The sequence below is a fragment of the Lichenostomus cassidix genome, chromosome 1 (genome assembly GCF_008360975.1).
Source record: "Lichenostomus cassidix isolate B80296 chromosome 1, HeHo_3.0, whole genome shotgun sequence".
Taxonomy (NCBI): Eukaryota; Metazoa; Chordata; class Aves; order Passeriformes; family Meliphagidae; genus Lichenostomus; species Lichenostomus cassidix.
The window spans coordinates 34,719,498-34,739,651 of NC_139479.1; the positions used below are offsets into that span (position 1 = coordinate 34,719,498).

Consider the following 20,154-nt stretch of genomic DNA (forward strand, 5'->3'; position numbering starts at 1 on the left):
GGGACCAAGTGGAGATCATCAGTGATTTCATCACTCTAGCAGGAGAGTTAAGCCTGGCCCCTGCATCTTTCTCTTTAAGCAATGATATCTAAACAGGGAAACACACAGACAGGCCGTATTTACCCAGCTCATGGGCTGGACCAGGGTTTTGTAAAACTTCTCTTGGGGAAACAGCTTGGGGTTTATAGTAATTTTGCTTTCCAGCTCTCTGACTGAAAGACAGGCAACTGCGTTTAGGTGTTTTACTGTGTGGCCAGAACTGGCCAGGTTGCAGAGCCTGGAGTTTCATATGCCGTTTGTGATTTGCTATGACAAGGACAGACACAGAGACAGACCTCTCCAGCCACCATCCTGCGTGGACATGGTGTTTTCATGGCCACAAAGGGAAGGGGACCCTGAAGGAGAGAGGGCTGGAGGGTGGTACTGAGCAGTCCCTTCGGTGAGATGAGTAGAAACAGTTGCATCGAGGAAGCCCTTTGGAGGGGCCATGTGGTCCCCAGTGCATCTCCCACCTCCTCCTCCTCCTCAGGCAGGAGGAGGCAGAGTTGCTGCTGCTGACAATGCGCCAGGATAGAGCGATCTCGGCGCGGGAGGAGATGACGCAAAAGGCAGAGCTCCCCCCAAAAAAGTGTTTCTCCAGGACGAAGATGGCGGCAACTTAGCCCAGGGGCCCAAGATGCCTGTGCCCATCGGGGGCCCCCAGCCAGGCAGTTCCGCCCCGTGCGCCCGGGGACACCGCGCCCGGCGGCAGCAGCGGCGGCAGCCGCAGCCCATTGTCACCAGCAGCGGCGGCGGCCCCGGCAGCCTCCTCCTCCTCTTCCTCTTCCTCCTCCTCCTCTTCGGCATCCTCGGCAGCGCTCCGGGAGCCCTGCAGCAGCGTCTCTCCAGTTAGAGCGGCGCGGGGAGAGAAGAAAGAGACTGAGACAGCGGTGCAGGCATCTGTGCCGCGGCTCGGGGCTGAGGAAGAGGAGCAGCGGCGGCAGGGAGGAAGAGGAGGCGAGGAGCCCTCCCGTAGCCGTCCGTCGGCAGCGGGGGACGCGGCATGCGGTTGTCCGGGGGCAGTGGGCTTTTCTCAGGAGGGAGATGGGGAGCTGCGATCTGACCATGCCTGGGTGAGAGGGGGAAAGGACCAGTCGCGCAGCCCCGCCACCACCAACTATCACCACCACTACCACCACCGCCACCACCACCACCACCACCACCATCTCCTCTCCCTCCTCCTCCTCCTCTCTCTGCGTTATTGCTCTTATCTTCTCCACGGCACTCCGCGTTGGATGGACTGGGGCTGTTTCGTGTGGTGAGACCAAGGCAGAGCCGCCGGCGAAAACCAACAATATCTCAGAGGAAGAAAAAGAAGAAAGAAAGAAAAAGACAAAGAAAGAAAAAAAGAGGAAGAAAGAGAGACGGGGGAGAGTGGAAGAGGGAGAGAGAGCGAGCGAGAGAAGGGAAGGCAGGCAAGAAAATCCCCCCAATCTTTTAAGTCAATGCATATTGTGGTGACACTGGCAAAGGAGCCCTCACGGTGGAGTCGGCCAGGGCTGTGCGTTCCCAAAATATGACCAGGGGTGCTTGGATGTGTAGTCGGCAGTATGATGACGGCTTAAAAATCTGGTTCGCACCCCGGGAGAACGAGAAACCCTTCACGGATTCAGAGAGGGCTCAGAAATGGCGACTGTCCCTGGCATCGCTCTTGTTTTTCACGGTCCTGCTCTCTGATCACTTGTGGTTCTGCGCCGAGGCCAAATTCACGGGGACCGGAGAGAAGGAGCAGCCGCCGCCTGAGAAGCCGGAGCCCGCGGAGCCGGACCTGCTGGCGGGCATGGGGGAGCCGGCGCCCCCCGCGCCCCGGCTCCTCGCCCCCCCCTCGCCCTCCCTCCCGCCCTCCCCCGGCAGCAGCGGCGGCCGCGGCAGCCGCACCAACGGCACCGAGCCCCGGCACGGCAAGGCTGCTTTCCTGGGGAACTCCACCGCCAGGCCCCTGGAGACGTGCCCCCCCCCGGGCTCCTCGTCCGGGCAGTGCTTCAGCGTGGGCGACGCGGAGGCGGTGTGCCGGCGGCGGGAGGGGTCGGGGCGGCCGCGGGGCACGGGGCAGAGCCCGGAGCCCGGCTGGGACCTGACGGATTTTTACCTTTCCTTTTGTAATTCCTATACACTTTGGGAGTTGTTCGCCGGGTTGTCCAATCCGGACACTTTGAACTGCAGTCTGGATGTGGTGCTGAAGGGGGAAGGCTCCTGCAGCCAGTGCGTCCAGGCTTACCAGCGCTACGACCAGCACGCTCAGGAGAAATACGAAGAGTTTGAGGTTATGCTCCAGAAATATTTACAGTCGGATGAGTACTCGGTGAAATCGTGTCCTGAGGATTGTAAGGTAGGAGCCCCTGCTGTGTTTGCTGTCCCTGGCTGGCGGGCTGGCGTGCCTCCCTCGGCTGTTGTGGCTGCCGCGGACCCTGTTGTGCCTGCTTCGCTCTGTGCCCCTGGCGCCGGCGGCCGCGCTTCCCACGGTGCAGGCGCTGCTGCGGAGCGGGCGGCCGGGATGCCCCCCTTAGCGCGCTGTTAAAAGAGAGGAAGAGAGAGGGGGAAGCTTGAGAAAACGCAAAAAGGAGTGATCCTCGTTCCTCTGGGAGCGTAGCGCTGGATTTCCCCCTCCTCATGAATATGCGATTGGCTCCGGCTCGGCTGCCGGCTTCCAGCGGGCTGGGATGCGACTTGGCGGCAGGCAGCGACAGGGTCTGCATGACAATGAGCGGGGCTCGGAGCGGCGGCCGGGGTCGGGGCTGCCCGACGGCGCTGCCCTGGCCGCCGGCCCTGGGAGGGCATTTGGCCGCGGTGACCCGGGGACGGGCGATCCGTTCCCCGCGGGGCCAGGGGCGCTCACCGGAGGCTCCGGGTAGGTTCCGTCGGGCGCTTGGCCCCGGGGCCGGCCGGGCTGGACGGCGGCAGAGCGGTGCGGCGCCGGGCCGCCTCGGGAGCGGGAGCGGGACGGTGTCTTCGGGCGCTCTGCCAAAATCCGTGGAGCTGGGGAAAGCTGGAGGACAAGGGTGTCTGTCGACGGGCACTGCAGTGGCCTTTGGTCGGGAAGTGGTGGTGACCAGTGGTTTGATAAGCCGCGGCTGTTTCCTTTGGTGCCACTTGTGACGGCTCAGAGAGATCCAGAGGTTTTTCTTTTCCTTCGCTAGAAGGTGGAGGGTCCCACTTCGAGTCTTGTAGTTGTTGCCTTCTCTTTACTTTTGCACAAGATTAGTTGGCCTATCTCTCAAGACAGGGCAGAAAAAAGTCTTGTCCTCGTGCCTAAAATAGCTAACTGCATGCTTTCCCCCCTGTTTGAGTACTTGTTAGGAGGTGAATATTTCTGCCCTGAACTAGATTATCTCAACTTCGGTAGCACTACACTAAGCAGGCTGAACCAAATTCTGCTTTAGCAGTGGAACACAATGCATGCAAATCACCACACTGAATAGGAGGCCTGGCAGTATCTCTGTGCTCTGTAACTTCAGCAGGGCCTTCTGAAATAATTTCATGGTAACAGCCTATGCCTAAAGAATCCCATTCACCAATAACTTAGTATAATTTGCACATATATTTGCCACAAAAATCGATCCACAGTCCCTCCAGAAGCTGAAATAACCTGATATCCAATTGGATAAAGTAGGAAAGTTGCTGTATTCATTTTTTCTTTCTAAACTTGACAAAAGTAAGGTAGACTCCTTAGAAATGTTGACTCTACTGTTTTTAGATTGTAAACTGTGTGTGTACAGACTGATGTATATGTGCTGTGTACTCAGTTACTGGTAATGTAAACATAATTTATTTCCAGAGTGAATTGGGTAACTAAAAAAGGGAATCAAATGTAAATAGATATCTATTGCTGTAAAGAAATCTTTACCATTTCAGTAGCTCTGTAATTAGAAATTGTCCTACTATTCCATGCTGCCAATCTATCAACATCTACATGCTTAAAGTGATTTTTTTGTATCACAGTGTAGTTTGAATGAACTTTACCACAAAGTACTCAGTTGCTCTACAGACTATCAGGGTGTAAAAGGTGTTGAAAATTAACGGAACAGCAAATTAATGTTGTATAATGATTTTCCCTTCACACACCCAATGAGGAGAAATACTTTTTTAACGATGGAGAAAAACTTGTTGACATTAAAATGATTGTGTGAAACTTAAATGAACTACACAAATGCGGTGCCAGCGACCTACATTTCTGCAGTTCTGAGTGCCAGATGATATTGCTTTATGTTTTGAGAATTTGGCCAACCAATCTGTGTTAAAAATGAAAGATATTTCAGAAGGGGAAGGGAAAAAAAACCCAACAAATCATGGGTGCGTCTTAGTGTGTTTTCCCTCTCTCCTGAGAATGTGGTGGGCAGTGCGGGTTGTGGAGCGCAGTGGGGCGAGCGGCGGGGCTGGGCTGGGCTGGGTTGGGCTGAGCTGAGCTGAGCTGAGCTGAGCTGAGCTGACCTGGTCTGTGCTGCGCTGAACGGGGGCCAAGAGATCGCTGTCCATGGTGCTGCAAGACAGCGCACCAAGCCCCCTGGCAGGCCAGGGAGAAGCCGCGCTCTGCCCCCGTGCCCTGATTTGGTGCTTCTGGGTCCCTCTGGGGCCTTTTATTTGTGCGGGCGGTTGAGAGAGCCAAGCGGATGGCATGGCCAGAGGTCTGACCTGTGTGTTGATGTGCTTGTACGTGGGATATCCTCAAGACGGTAGAGGTGAAACTTGAAACTTGAAAACTTTGTGACTATTGCCATGTTTTGCCTGGCTTTTTGGTCTTTTATATATATATTTCATTTATAAAACTCAATCAGGACTTTTTTTTGTGTAAGTAAATATTAATATTTTTTGGAGTGTTGGACATTTAGCTAATTAGGTAAAGAATCAGAATAAAAGATGACATTGCAACTAGCTATGTGGTTTAGGTACACATTATTTGGTTGGTGTCATGTGGTGACCTGCTTTTTCATTGAAGCAAAGTGCTAAAAATACTGCCTTTACTCAATAATTATGTATGTAAGCCTTGGTTTAATACACTGAAAGGCCTGTTAAACAGTCTATTTCTATTTAAGATGTCTTTACCATTCTTGGAGGGCAGCTTTGTTCACAGAAAAAGAGATATTTTCATCCAGTTGACCAATTACAGCTGATAATAAAAATCAATAAAATTTACACTGAATAACAGTCAATCTAAAACTTGTAATTGGGTGTTGCTTCCCCCTTCCCCAACTCTCCCCAACACCGTCCATCACCCTCAACACAGTCAGTTCTCACTGTGACTTGTGAATATCATGGTAGGTTTCTCAGCCCAGCAAGTTATGCCTTTCCAGAAAATACTGTTGGTGATAACAAATAGTACATATCAAAAATGCTGTTGATGCATGAGTATAAACCTCAAACTTTATGTTTCTTATTGTTTTATCTGAAACCAGAAGAAAATGAACTTTAATTTCAAAATATTCTGTTTTCCACTACATGCCACCTGGTCTCTGAAGAATATTTTAGATTAATTGTTTCATATTGCAGAAGTTTGTAGGCAGGAGTTGTTTGACTTACAGATCACATCTAGCTATTCTACATGGTGAGTTTTGGTTTTGGTTTTAATATGTGTCTACTCAGTCTTTTTTTTTTTTTTTAATTAATTTTTTAAAAAAAATTCTAGAGTGCTGCCATTTAATTAAGGCCTCACTGTTAAACTTTTATTGAGCTGAATTAGGCTTTATGAGAATTTTGTAGAAAATGCTGACAATTTTTAACATTTAGAAAACAGTTATTTTTGATAGTATCAATGAATATGCGTATGCCTTTTATATTGTTTGTATCTCAGTAGACTTTGTGTGTTGTTTAGAAGTTTGGAATATCAGTGTTGTTTTTGCATAAATCCTTCTTCAACTTACTTCTTATAAACTCTTTTTAAAGTCTGACGTCTCTATATGTTGTTTTCTTGTCTTGATAGTCACATATTAGTAACGGCTAAACAGTAAATATGAGATAAATATTTGAATGTATTACATATTCAGCTAGATGGCAAAACAAAATGCTGTAGCTTTATTCACTTCTGTAGTTTTATGAATCACTAAAGTAACAGAGCAACTGAAAATCTGAATCTACACTTCTCTTTTTCTTTTTGAAATTTAATTTAGATATTTTTAAATGTTTATGAAATCTTGCTATTGCTTATTATAAATTTGTGTTACATTTTCAGGTGCTTGTCTTGGCAATATCTATAATTTCTTGGTTTCCAGAATATAATTTTACATGCAGTGTGTCACAGTACAGTATTCAGACAATTAACAGAAACAGTATTGGCTTGATGTTGGAAGACACAGTTCCTCATTATGACTTGTCAGCTTTCTATCAGGGGAAATACTCAAGCTCTTATTCTTAAGGCAGCAGGCAATCACTCTGTGGAATAAAAGAAAATTCTGGCTACTTCTGATTAAGAACTGGGTCAAATAACTAAGTAGGACATAAAAATGTAAAGGTTTTTAATTTTTTCTTTTTACTTTTTTTTTTTTTTAAGATAGAGCTTACGTCTTTGTGATAAGTGTCAGAGGCCAGGGCTTTCTTGGCAAATGGGTTTATTAATGCTTGAACAAGATACCAGTCATCATTGTTGACACAGGTTTCCTCAACCTAATGCAAGTTGAGAGTGTTTAAAATGTGGCTATTCCGAGCACTAGTTAAAATATTGAAATGTATATTTCAGGTAAGTGCATCATAATTAAAATAATATTAAAATAATTGATTTCCCCTTGTAGAACATCAAAGAGGAAAAATAAAAAGATACCAACTCTTCTTTTGTCAGCATTGTCAAAAAGCAAACTTTGGCTGACATCCTAGGTGCTCAACATGTGCACACAGATTTTTTTTTTTCAGGAATTAAATATCATTGGATAACTTCTGATTTGAGGTTCATTATATTGATATCAAAAATATGTCATAGAATAGCTGAGTTATAATACTACTTAGTTGAAAAATGTGTGTCAATAAAGGGTTTCATCATTAAGCATAGATGTTATAGTTCATAGGAATATAGAGTTGATGTTTTTGTTACTGAAGAATTTTTTTTGATCAAAGAACTGTTCCCAACTACTTTTATTTGAGTAAGAGGGTGATTGAAAGTTATTTAAAACAATTAAAATCACATTTCTTCTTAGATGTTATCTGGAAATATCAAAGCTTATATGAATCATTACTTTCCTAAGAACTTCTTCCTAAACAGCATATGTAGTCTAATTAGGTTTTGATTTAAAATCTCAGTTAAGCTGGCAGAAAAGAGCAGATGAGAAATACAAACCCAGAAGCTCAAATGATGAAAGAACCCTTCAGTTACAAAAGGTCACATAGACCAGCATCTGCCACAAAGTTAGATATTTCAGTTGCACATCTTAATCGCTTATTTATGTAATGATAGTTATATGCAAGAGTGATACCTAAGCTAATCAGAAGAAATCATACAAATTAAACCTTGAAGATCTGTACTGGTGGTCTAATACAAGCATGAAAAACATTAGTTATTGAACAATTGCCTCTTCTGACTCTCTTGAAATATAATTCTTTATTTTAAAGCTCTTTTTTAAAATGAATACTATGCTGTATTTAAGAAAAAAATAACCACATAATATTTAAATGTTTACACTTCTAAAAATTTTTGGTTTAAAATACTGTGAAACTAATGTGATTGTGTAAATTGATGTTTGCACAATTTGATGTTTTTTGATGTTTTTTTGTTCAGGTGATTTTTAAAAAAAGTGGAAATATTTTTCAAAACTAATTTAAGACAAATATGTGGATAAATTTAGTGTAACTCTTCTTGTAGCATTGGTATAATACAAGAACCAACATTGACTATGTGCTAAGGGACTTTTATTTTGGCCTAAAATCCTGATTCAGCAATCTGTCTCAGTCTCCTGTTTTGAGCTAGATGAATGTTACTGCACTCAGGGAAGACTGTGCACATGCTTGTGGTCATTCAATTGCTTAAATGCTTTACTGGATCGGGTTCGGATCTCTTCACTCCTACAAGAACAAATTCCCCAGGGTATTCATTCCAGATGTGTGTTAACCCCACTTAACTTTTAAAAGTCTGCATCCAGTTGATCATCGAGATACTCATCCCATTCATAGTGCAAATGGGTGCATCATTCAAGATCTAGGAAAAAAAGGACTGCAGATTACTCGCATAGAGTAGTTAAAGTGGATTCCATCCTAATCCAGCAGCCACCATTTACTATTTCGTGGTATTAACATCACACAGTTTGGGACCTCATGGCTCTGTCCTCAATTTCACTTTGTTCACTCGTTCTCTTTACATCAAGCAGTGTGCTTCACATGCACCTTGCAGAGACTGTGACAATCCTGCTTCTTCATTTCATGTTCTACTGGGAAAGGTAATCAAAATGCAAATCATAGTTCTATCACTTATCATGCCTAAAAATCATTTGGTCTATACTTAGCAATTTATAACTTCAGTTTTGCACTAAGATCCATAATGTATTTAGATCTGTGAATTGCCTAAAAGGAAAAAATAACTTAGAAGCCGAATTCTTAAATATTACTTTTTGATAAGTATCAGTCATAAAACCCCAGAAGACAGAAAAACAAAATAATCTGTAGGGCAAAAAGAACAAAAAAAAAGCTAGGTATCCTTTATGTATATTCACAAAAAATGTGAAGCTCAGACTATCTTTGTAGTCAGTGGAGATACACAGGTAATTCTAGAGTCTGAGCCAGTTCACAATAAAGTGGACATCTAAAATAGGTCAGGTGGATTATGCCGTAAAGTACTTATTTTATGTCTGTTGTCTCTAAAGAGGACATACTGTCATTTTATCTCAGATACAAACACTTCCACCCACTGTTGACCTCAAAAGTCGTATTAGATAAATCCTAACAAAGTGGTTTTGGTATAAAAATTGAGTTTGGCTGAAATTATGCTCATATGCAAAATTTAACTCTGAAAAAGTTTGTAAAATTGAGCTGCTTGTGCTGTCCTACACTAGCCTAGTGAAATAATAAATCTCTTTCACTTCTTGGTACCTGTATCCTGTTGCTGAAGAATGTGTGAGCTATGCAATCTGCTTCTTAGGGGTGAGAATAGGAAAGGATCTTGTGTGACATAACAGCATTTTCATCAGTTTTTTTTTTTGAGGGAGAAGACCAAAAGCTTCCACATATGACTTTTCCAGTTGTTTTTCTGTTGAGAAACCAGACAATAGAAATTGTAGGTCATCTTATTAATAGACAATTTTGCAGGTAGATCTGCTAGAGATTATTTCTCTTATTCTCCCTTTTTTCTTTACAAGGAGGGTAGATTTTTTGGGGGGTGGAATGTTGATGTATATGAGAATTTCCTTCCTTAGTCTGAATCAGAGGAAACTCCCAAGACTACCCAACCTCCCTCATACAAGAAACACATATTCTTAGACATTTATGCCACTTTACTACAGTAACCATACTGTACTTTTCCATGTACTTTTCACTGTACTTTTCTCTTGTCAGAACTGTAGAGAAAACATCTCTGAGTGAGAATGTGTGTGAGCTTGATTTCCTTTACAGCATCAATCAGTTAGATGAATACAAATGTAGTGAGGCACTGGAGACATATTCTGGCTTGTAGAGAGATCTGATTAATTTGGAGATACATTAAAAAATAAAGACCAGATTTCTTTTTGGATCTGTGATTTTACCTTGTTTGCAAACAGGGTAGATATATGAAATACGTGAATTGCTCCTTTAGAACATGCACACTGAAGAGCTATATCCAACGAACTCCCAGTCCATAATGACAAAAGGTATAGGGGATGATGTAAGCAGCTCTGAAGTGATTGATACTTGATATTCTCCCACCTTTCATCTCATATCCTTCATCCAAACTGATGGACGTGTGTCAAAAGCTGTGTTCGATACAACATCGACCTAAAGCCTTTATGGAACAACCTGGTACGGACGGAATGCAACAAAATTGTTGGGATGAATGCCAAAGTGACAAATTTCAGCAGTTATATATGAGTATGTTGGTCCTTTGAGTGTCTTGGAGAGTGTGGTGAAAGTGTTCACCTTTAATATATATTGATTTTGGGAGTTGATTTGGATGTTTCATCTTTAAAACAAAACCTAGTGATTAAAAAGAGTATTAAAGATGATCTGAACTTACCAGCAAAAAATATGTTTCAGTCTTAGGTTTTTAGAAGTTCTGCAGCACTTTGCAAGTCATTGTGGATTTTTTTTAAAATTACTTTAGTGAAATTAGAAGGAAATGGTACCAGAGAGGTTACAAATTAAAAGAAGCCCAAATTTTAACTTTTGGGATATGATATTGTCATTTTTGTAATATTTTTTTAACATTGGGATTTAGATAATATCAGTAGTTAAGTCATCGTATTTTCAGATATATCCATTATAAAATTTTAAAAAGGAAAACAAATAGTAATCACATTATGTTTGCATTTTGGAATGCGCCATATATTGCAGCTTTTAGGAGATATTTTCCATGGAGGAAGTAGGATATCTAGAGTGCTTTTCAAATGCATGTTTAATTCTTGTTGATCCTCTGCATGTTAGATGAGACGTTGCCTTCAATTTGCCTGAACACTTATGTAAATGGTATCTTGGGCCTATCAACAGACTTCATCTCTGTTAAGCATCATAATGAAGTATCTTTATTACATTTTAAAGATATTAGCAGTCTAGAATCAGAGGGCATTCTTTATTGAAGGGATGGGAAAAAGATGAGATATCTAGAAAATAATATTTTTCTCATTTTATTTATTCATTTAGGAGAATAAGGGAATTTACAGAGTTTGCTGACTGATGATTTGCTGATCATTACTCTACATTGGTTAGCTTACTCTCTGTATTTAAAGGTTAGACTTACAGGTTCTTCTCAAAAAAAATTTTGTATGAGCTGTATTTATTTAGATAAATACTTGGATTTCAAGGGAGAGCTTGAGCAACTCTTAAATACTTTAAAATCTATATTAAGTTAATTACATATCTCAGAGACCTCTGTGTGTAGTAATAGACAACTAAATGTAGGATGATAAAAATTTATTCATGTAAACTTATTTTTCGTGATGAACAGATAGAAAAGCTTTTCCTAGTGTGGAAAATATGCTCTTAACTCATATTAATTGATTTATTGTGCTCATGAGTCAAGAAAATATGATTTTTACTTGTATAACTGCATTTCGAGGGGTATTTTTATCACTGTTAAAGTTACATTGTCAAAGGCACTAAAATGATCTCTTCTGAGACAAATGTTTGTATTTGTATGCACACACACTGGATTAAAAAAACCCAGATGTTCTTTAAAATAAAACCCAGCTTGTAGGACAACAAAAAGTGGCAAATGAAAAGTCAAATTTATTTTTTGGCTGTTTATACTGTGAATAAATAATACAAGTACATATATTTAAAAAATATACCCATAAAAATTACATGCAAATTTCATATGGAAATATATCCTTCACCTATATTTGTTGAAACTGGATTTCTGTATAGAAGGGCTTTAGGATAATGAAGACATACTTCATAGTTGGATGTAAAAATTCCTGAGTATTGAACGACTTGCAACTGACTGTGGTGAAATCTGGTATAGCACATCTCACTTCAAAAGCAAACAATTTTTAAAATATGAGAGAACTATAAGTTGCAGCAAATGTTATCAAAATGAGAAAAAAAATGTATGTCAATTTTAATCTTTATTAAAAAACATATACAAATAATCCCAAATCCGTGCTTTGGTAAAGAATAAAATCTCTGAAGGGTTTGAAGAGAAATATTACTGTAACATCAATTTAGAATACTGATTAAACTCCTTAAGCAAGTTTCTAGTGGTTTTCCAGTGGGAAGTGTCTGTACTGATTCCAGCCATGTTAAAGCCAGGCAATCAGTGTAATCAGTGGAAAAAGATTCATGTCATCGAAGCCTCATTTACTAGCCTTTTTATTATTTAGTAAATTGTCCCAAATTTATCTATTTTGGGATATTACAAATTTTATACCTCTAAAGGTATAAACCCATCCTTTCATGTTTTTCCTTTAACACGAAGTTCAAGCTGTTAATAATGTGGTACAGTGCTTTAATGAGTGACTGAGCAGCTTTTATTACAAGAAAGTTTTTTTGCAGAAGGGAGCAAGTATGAGAAGCTCTCAGCATCCTGTGTGTGGGGATGCCCCAGCATGTGCTGCCTGTCTGGAACTTAGAAGCTCTGCCCTGGAGCAGGGCCAGGGATGAGAATATATGAGGATTAGATTCCACTGGCTTGAGGTTCTGCACTTAAAAAAGGGAAGCAAGTCAAAAACATAGCCAAGGTCCCCTGGGAAGGCTTTTAAAATTCTCCATGCATTCAGAGATGAGAGATGCTCGTTTCTGCAGTCCTGTTCTGCTGTGGAGTTAAAGTCTTGATATAATATTTCTACAGAGAACCTGACAGATCTTGGACCAGTATTATGAAGAAGTAGAAGTTTGTGAAAAAGGTACATTTGAAATATTACCCAAATTATATGGAAAGCAGGAACAATTGTTGTATTTTTGCATTTTTTTTGTCTCTGCTTTCTGATGTAACAATCCTGGGGGAAATGACCCCTATTATAGGCTGAGTTTAGCTAACAAGATATAGTGTAGTGCTGGAGTTCAGGAAACGAGGCTTCCTGTTTTATATTCCAATTCAGTTAGATGTACATTATGGTTTCTTTTGTCTCTATTTAAGTCTTATAATTCTTAAAGCTGAATCTTATAAATGAACTTTTTTTTTTTTTTTTTGGCAACCTCACAATATTAATGAAATTAAATCATTGATGTAACAATAGTTTTTCAAAATCTAGGTACCAAGATTAATTCTTGGGACATGACCAGAGTAAATGTACTGCAAACCAATCTCTGTATGACAGATATGAATTTAAAATATTATTTTATTTTAATTTGTAAATATAAGACAATTTTCTTTAGTCAGCAATCTACAGTGACATAAACCGGGACTAACTCCATTGAAATAAATGACTTTAAACATAATACTGTTTTCTGAGGAGGAACAGGATACGCTTTAAAACTCAAATGTATGAATTCAGAGGCACAGTTTTGACTCAGACTGATTTGCTTTACAAACCTCGCTACAAAAAGCAATATTCAGAGTGCTTTAAATGCTCATTTCCCTGTCTTTGACTGACATTACTAACTCGTTATTGTTGTTAGATTAATGATTTTTTCCCTTTTCTTTCTTGTTGTACTTGGTCTTGATTGTGTTCTCTTATTCTATTGATTTTTCAGGCACTGCTGTAGAAAAATATTATGAACTTAAGTTGTTCAGCTATCCAGGGAGAGGAAAACCTTGAAGAAAACAAAGCAAAATGATTTGCCTTTTCCAGCCAAGAGTGTAGGTCATCATCAAGGTTAAAAGGAGAGATGATGATCCATAGTATTGCTAGTTTAAATCCAGAGAAGCCGCTTTGATTGGTACAAAGACACTCTGTATTTATTAATGCTGGCATAAATACAGCTAAAATTTAAGCATAAGTTCAAGAATTGATCAGGTAATGGAAGTTTTTCTCTGTGGTACATTTCAACACTTATAAAAAAGGTAGTAATTTTAATAATGACTCATCTTAAATAAAAATTACAGGTTTGATACACATGTATGTGTGCGTGTGTGTATATATATATATATTTTAATCTTGTAGGAGGTGGAACAAGGAAATTACTGAAGTAGGATCAAGCATTCTGGAGAGGCTAGGAGAGTCCTGTAGTAGAGTCCGAAGGAAATCTGAAATGTCACGGATTGTACAAAATTAAGAAGTACAGGAAAATGTAGCAGTTGTTTCTAAATGGTCTTTTCCTTTTTTCAGGATTTGATTGTTTTCTGACTGATGTGGAAATGTAAATCACTTAGGATATTTTATTTCTGTCACCGATACATCAGAAAGGCTCCACTGTGAAAGTAGCATGTATTGTTGGGATGCTCACTAATGCTGTCTTGCGTTGGTCTTCACAACTCATTTGTACAGGGCTTTTGTGGAATATTTTAGATTGTTTTTGTTTCTGTTTCTCTATTTGCATGTTACAACAAAGTTTTTTTTTTGCTTATGTGTGGAGTTTTTTTTTAAGACCGGGATATTTTGATTGCTGTGATTATCTGGGAGATAAGGTTTTTATTACTGTTATATAATGTGATTTTTATTTTTTTTTCTGAAATATTTTAAAGGGCAGAATGACATTAGCTTGTGCAATATAAGCATGAATTACTGTGACTTCCAAAATATTACTTTGAACTTTTTTTTTTGCAGTTTTTGGTGTTTTGTTTCTTTCTAATTGTTGCAGAAACAGTTTCAATTATGGTATGAAAGTAAGTATTTACAGCATTTTTTTGTTTTGTTTTGTTTTTTTGTTCAACAGTTTTTAATAAAGGCCTGATTAGAAGAGAGCCAGTGGAAGTTTGGGATGGAAGAGATCTTTTTCTCCTTTTATAATTGTTTAGATCTGCAGGAAGAGGACATGATGTATTTTGCAGCTTGCAGAAAATTTTTGTATCTCAGATTTTTACCAAGACCTTGACTGGTAGGGAAGATCAGTAGCTCATAGGAAGGAATATGATAGCTGTGACTATCAATAAGCTTTATTTTTTGGCTTCCTTTAAAATTGTACTCCTGGGTAAAGGGTAAAGTATATATGAATGCAGAGATGTTTGAAATGATTTTATGATATGTTCAAAAGAGAAGCAAAAAACCTGAAATTCTTTAGTGTTTTAGTTTTTCCCTGCAAGTAAAGGTACTATAGGCAAACTCAAATACTACAGAAATTCAGCAGTGCAGGGGCCCATAGCGTGCAGGTGCACCATGAGATGCCCCTGTGATATTGCTCAAAGAGCTGATCCTGCTTCAAACTCTGTTCTTGGGTTTGTGTCTCAATAGAGTTAAAAGGCAACTCTTTATTTCGTACAGAGTCTGGACGCACTGGGCAGTGCACAAATCACAAGTCCTGAGCTGTATACACACAGCTGCCCTCAGGCTGTGTCTCCACCAGCATTTCAGTTCAGGTCTGGGGTGTGCTTTTGAAACTTCCCACTCACTTTCACTGCCACTCTTACTGCCCCTTGATTCACCACACAAACTGGATTGCTGTCTGCTTAAAGCAAAGGCAAACAGGTGCCCCAGGAGTGCACCTAAAATGAGCTGCAGGCACTAAGGGACGTGCAGTCCCTAAGAAGAACTAGGGCCAGCCCGAAGTAAAACTGATGAAACAGATGTAATTGTGGGTGCCAGGCTCTCAGCACTGTTGTGGTTTACATAGTGTCTCCACAGAGCCACACTCCTTGTTAATATTCATACAGCTATAGTTAAAGAGACTGAAATTCAACCTGGAGATCATTCCCAAAGTATCTCAGCAATTTCTTTAGGGTTGCATCTCAAGGCCCTGAGCCAAATTGCTGAAATGATTCACTGCACCTGGCTCTATATAATCATGGCAGTAGTGATCGTCTATTATCCATTTTTAATTTTTTTTTTTATCTTCTGTTGGCATCTCTGTGGAGGTGATGCAGATTTTTGCTCTATGCTTTCCCTGCATCTGCCAAGCCTCTGTGCAGCAGAAACACTGCAGCTCTGCTGCATTTTGGGTCTGCCTGTGCCCTCACTGTGGATTTCACAGCGCCTTCCCAACACAGACATAAGGCTGAACAGAACTGTCAGTGCTTCTTTATGGCAACTCTTGAGTTTTTAGTTTCAGAACAGTGCAAAAATATCTAAACAATCATGAAGAAGAAAAATTTGTGTGAGGGAAATTGGCAGCAGTTAAACAAGTCTGTCCTGTCTTCATTTAATACTGCTGTCACTATGCTCTAATGTATTTTCTTGTTTCCTGCTAAACTAAAAAAAAAACTATGATGCAGTGTTCAATCTAGATTTTAGGTAGCCACTGAACTGTCAACTAGATATGCAGGAAAGCCTAAGCAACTGATTTTCTTTTTAAATTATTTCAGTTTTTATATGCATGTGAAGACTTCATTTTCTTTGAATTTTTTCAGCACACAAGACAAAACTGTGTCTATGTTATGGATTGATACTATTTTTCTTCACAGAGTAAAGCTTTTTTCTTGACATTATTATTAGAAAGTACTGTGCAGTTCAGTAGAAAATAGGACGTTGGAAGAATATTTCCCTGCTGATAGAATATTTGCTATTAGTATGGGAAACTACTACATTTCCAGTTTTTATTATTTAGGTATTTTTATTGCAATATACCTGGTAATTACAGGACTTTGCTTTTGAACCCTGTATTGAGTTGATTTTAAGTAAGTTCACTGGACTTGTAGGAATAATGTTAGTTCTTCTAGAGGTCATATTCTAATAGTATCAATGTTCCTGATAATCTGTGGGGTTTAATCTTTTTAGGCTTTAGTAACCATCAGGCAGCTTTCTTACCTTTTCCTCAGCTGGAAACCTGAGTAGGGATAAAAAAAGGCAAGAAAAGTGATACACTGACCAATTGAAAATGGAAAAAGAAATAATTGGCTGAAACAGTATCAATGTATGTGGTTGATCAAAACATGAGGGGAATACCTGCCAGGTTATGAACACTTTCTGCACAACCAGATGTTACTGAGCTGACCAGGAACTGCAAGGGAGACCAAGAAGCAGAGACAAGACATTGTCCAGCCAGCAGGAAAAGCAATCAGAGTGGCAGACAGCCAAAACTGCAGATGTTTAACCAAGGTCATCATAACAGTAGACAGACAACATATTCACATAAGACTTCAATGGAATGTATCTCAGGTTATACCCATGCTGCTTTATCCTGAAGCCTGAAGGAGCTAATACTGAAGAATCAGAAAACTGAAAAGAGTGTGTTTTTTGGCAAGCAGGCTATAGGAACTGACAAACTACTCTGCTCAGTGATCTGCTCTGGGAATAAGCTTAGAAGGTAAAATGAATGCTACATCAGACCAGAAAATTGTTTGCTAGTTTGTGAAGTTTCTCCTTAATTTATACTAGACAGTAGTCAATTTATCATGCTTGTGATTCTATGCAATACTTTTCTATATTCTTTTCTATTAGTATATTGTCATACATAAAGGAATATCTTACTGTTAGAGATAGACTTCACTTTCAAATACACTTAGAATGGTGTTCAAAATCTTAATTTTCTCTAAATGTGTAGCAGCCCCACCAAAATTTTGTCAAAATCTGGCTCTTGCTATGTTGCATGCATTAATTCTGTTGCTTCTTTGCAATAATTGAGTTTTCTCTTCCTATATTTCTGGGTTTTTTTTAATAGCTCCTCTAAGATTTTTTTTTTTTTTTTTAGTCTTGTGGTAAACTGTTAGATGGAAGTGGAGACTAGAAGATGATTATAAGAATTATATTAAAGGGGTATAACCAAACCAGTAATCAAACCCAGGAATAACCAAACCAGTAATCAAATACTTGCAGAGGGATATGTTGCTTCTTTGCCCCTTCCACACACAGTTTTTGGGCTGTACTGATGGCTACTGACTGATGAAGGCCTTTAAATGCAGTTTCTTGTTTGGCAGAGAAGGACTTATTTTGTGTATTGTCCATATAAGTGAGAGCGTCTGTACATCTGCTGTAGTACAGGAGTTTCCTACGGCTCTGTCCCATTCCAATGTGGGTGTTACCTGTGATTCTTGTCAAAAAGGATGCTTGTATCAAATCGTCATTCATCAAGCTTTTGCTCTTACCAGCTGTTTCTTGTAGACACTATTTCACGTTACTGTTACTTTAACAATCTAAAGGACGTTGGTACAGATCACACCTCCTGGTTTGGTGCAGCCAGGGTTGTGCTAAATACATTTCCAGTTTGTGCCCACCAGCGGTAAAGATGACAAATTGAAAACTACTTTTAGGATATAGCTATTCTTTTCCTTTCATTGTTCCTCACTACCTAGCCTTTTCTCTTTTCCCCTCCTTAAGCTCTCTGCCAAACCAGCCTCTCCTGATAAGTTTGACTGTGGGTCTTTGATGCAGTAATATTCTGCACTAAGGAGGACAGTTTTCTGAAAGGGGGAATGAAATATGAGTATCCATGACAGAAGACCTGCAGCTGAAAAGAGTGGTTTATGATGTATAGAAGATGGGATAAGAATAAGCTGTTTGCTCATGAACTAGAAGATGATAACTGCAGAGGTAGCTTGATTTTTCATTTATTGTTTGCATTGGTTTGATTCAGGCTTGCTGTGAACAGAGTACTGAAAGGAACTCTTATGTATAAATCCACAGAAAAATCAAAGTCCTTCATTAAAATGGTGTTACCTTTCGACTTGGCAACATCAAATGTGCAATTCTGTGTCTTTGATTTAAATAATGGAAAACACTTGTCTGTTTTAAATATGCAATTCTCAGTTTTGCTGAATTCTTTATTTGTCGTAAGAAGAGTTGAGTAATTATGTAATTTACTTTATTAGTTATTTACATTTACTTATTCATTTTGTCTTTTCAACCTCTTCCTTTAAAGGTGCCAGGCTTCACCCCTAAATAAATAAATCTCAGCCTTTGTAGCCTTTATAGCCTATATATATATACTCTTCCCTTTTTCTTCTCTTTCTCAACGTCTTTATTTTAGATTGTGTTTGGTGCCAGAGAAGTATTTTTATTGATCTTTGTATACCAAGAGGGTCTTCCCTCCCTTCAGTGGTCATACCGGGTTTTTAATTCTAGATGAAGTATTTAATATGGTTCTTTCCTCTGTGCTTCTATTAGGCTTGGCAGTGTTGCATTCCATCTGCCATTGTTTCCCCTTTCACTGAGCTCTTTTAAGCAACCCAAAAGCTCCTTGGCCTGCTTTGGCTTTAATTAATCTAAGACTTGTTGTGTCCGTTGTAAACATTTCCATCTTATTGTTAGTCCCATTTCCAGATGATTAATAAATAGATTAAATGCTCTCATCCTTTGTAAAGAACCTGAGGGCACCCTGCTGTTAACCTTTAGCCACATGGAGCAGTGACCACTAATAAATGCATTCTGCTTCTGTGTTCTCCTATTTGTAGTTGGTTTCTAATCAATGACAATGCTTCTCATCCTGTGATTACTTAGTTTCTCTAATAGCCTTTTGTAGGGAGCATTCTCAAAGGCTTTTTGGAAGTCCAGAAAACTTGTATCTGCCAGTTCTTTCTTATCTGCTGCTTATTAGCATACCAAAAGAATACTAATAGTTTAAGGACACATACAAAGCATTAAGGCTTCTAACTTTAACCCACATATTTAACAGTTTTGCTTTTAATTGGCTCCTCAATTATTACTGCACTATTATGTGTGTGAAGCTGGATTCTTTCTTGGTGTCTCTCAGGAGTTACGTGAAGATCACTGCTGGCCTACATGGTTCAGTATGCAAACTGATTTCAGTGGGAAACGGCATAATTGTGGATTTCTTTTGATTAATCTTAAATTACTTTGGGAGACTTGCATAAACAGTATCCCATTCTTGAAATACATTGATCTTTTATTTATTGAGTTGTTCCAACAATTCCTCTTATGATACCTCAATCATCAAAAGTTCCTTTTCTTTACTTGGAAACTCTGATATATCCTCTGTGCTATGAGTCAAAAAAGTGATGTAAAAAGTAGTATGCTTTCTCTTCTGTATTCTTACCTTGTTTAGTTTCTCCTTTAACTTATTGTTGGGGGATTCATGGTCTCTCTTGGTCATAGTTTGTGTATCTAGTTACTACATATATTCTCATTTAGCCATCCCACTTCCCTCTTCAGACATTCCTGTCATTGTTTATGGATCTTCTATACTGTAAGTGCTTTGTGCTAGGTGCACTGGAAAATCCACAACTCTTGCAGTCTCAAAAGTAACTTGAAGCTTCCATGTTCAAAGACCTGATTGGGTTGAAGTGTAACTTATATATTTTATTTTTACTTTTAACTCTATACCACTTGGAAGGGACAGTAACATGTTTTTCTCAAAAATGGGTGCAGAACTGGAGCCATGTGTGCTGGGTCACGTGTTAGGGTCATAGCTGGAAAGGGAATAACCAGGTAAACTTACATTCTGATGAGAAATGTAGGATGAGAGAGAATCCTGGAAATTCTTACTGGTGTACTGTTTCTAAGTACTTGTTTTCCAAGTCTTTCTTCCTGTATGTGTTGCAGCATCTATGCACACATGCCTCATTTTTTCAGGTGTTGCTTAAAAAAACTA

General features: G+C 39.7%; 1 protein-coding gene across 1 annotated transcript in view; it reads left to right on the forward strand.

The window, feature by feature from the left end:
• Nucleotides 1-1,555: 1,555 nt before the first annotated feature.
• Nucleotides 1,556-20,154, forward strand: part of NALF1 (NALCN channel auxiliary factor 1) — a 443,768-nt gene continuing 425,169 nt past the window's right edge. Inside the window, exon 1 of the mRNA XM_085056629.1 lies at nt 1,556-2,368. Within this exon, the coding sequence (XP_084912755.1) occupies nt 1,556-2,368 (813 nt within the window). The remainder of the gene's footprint in view (nt 2,369-20,154) is intronic.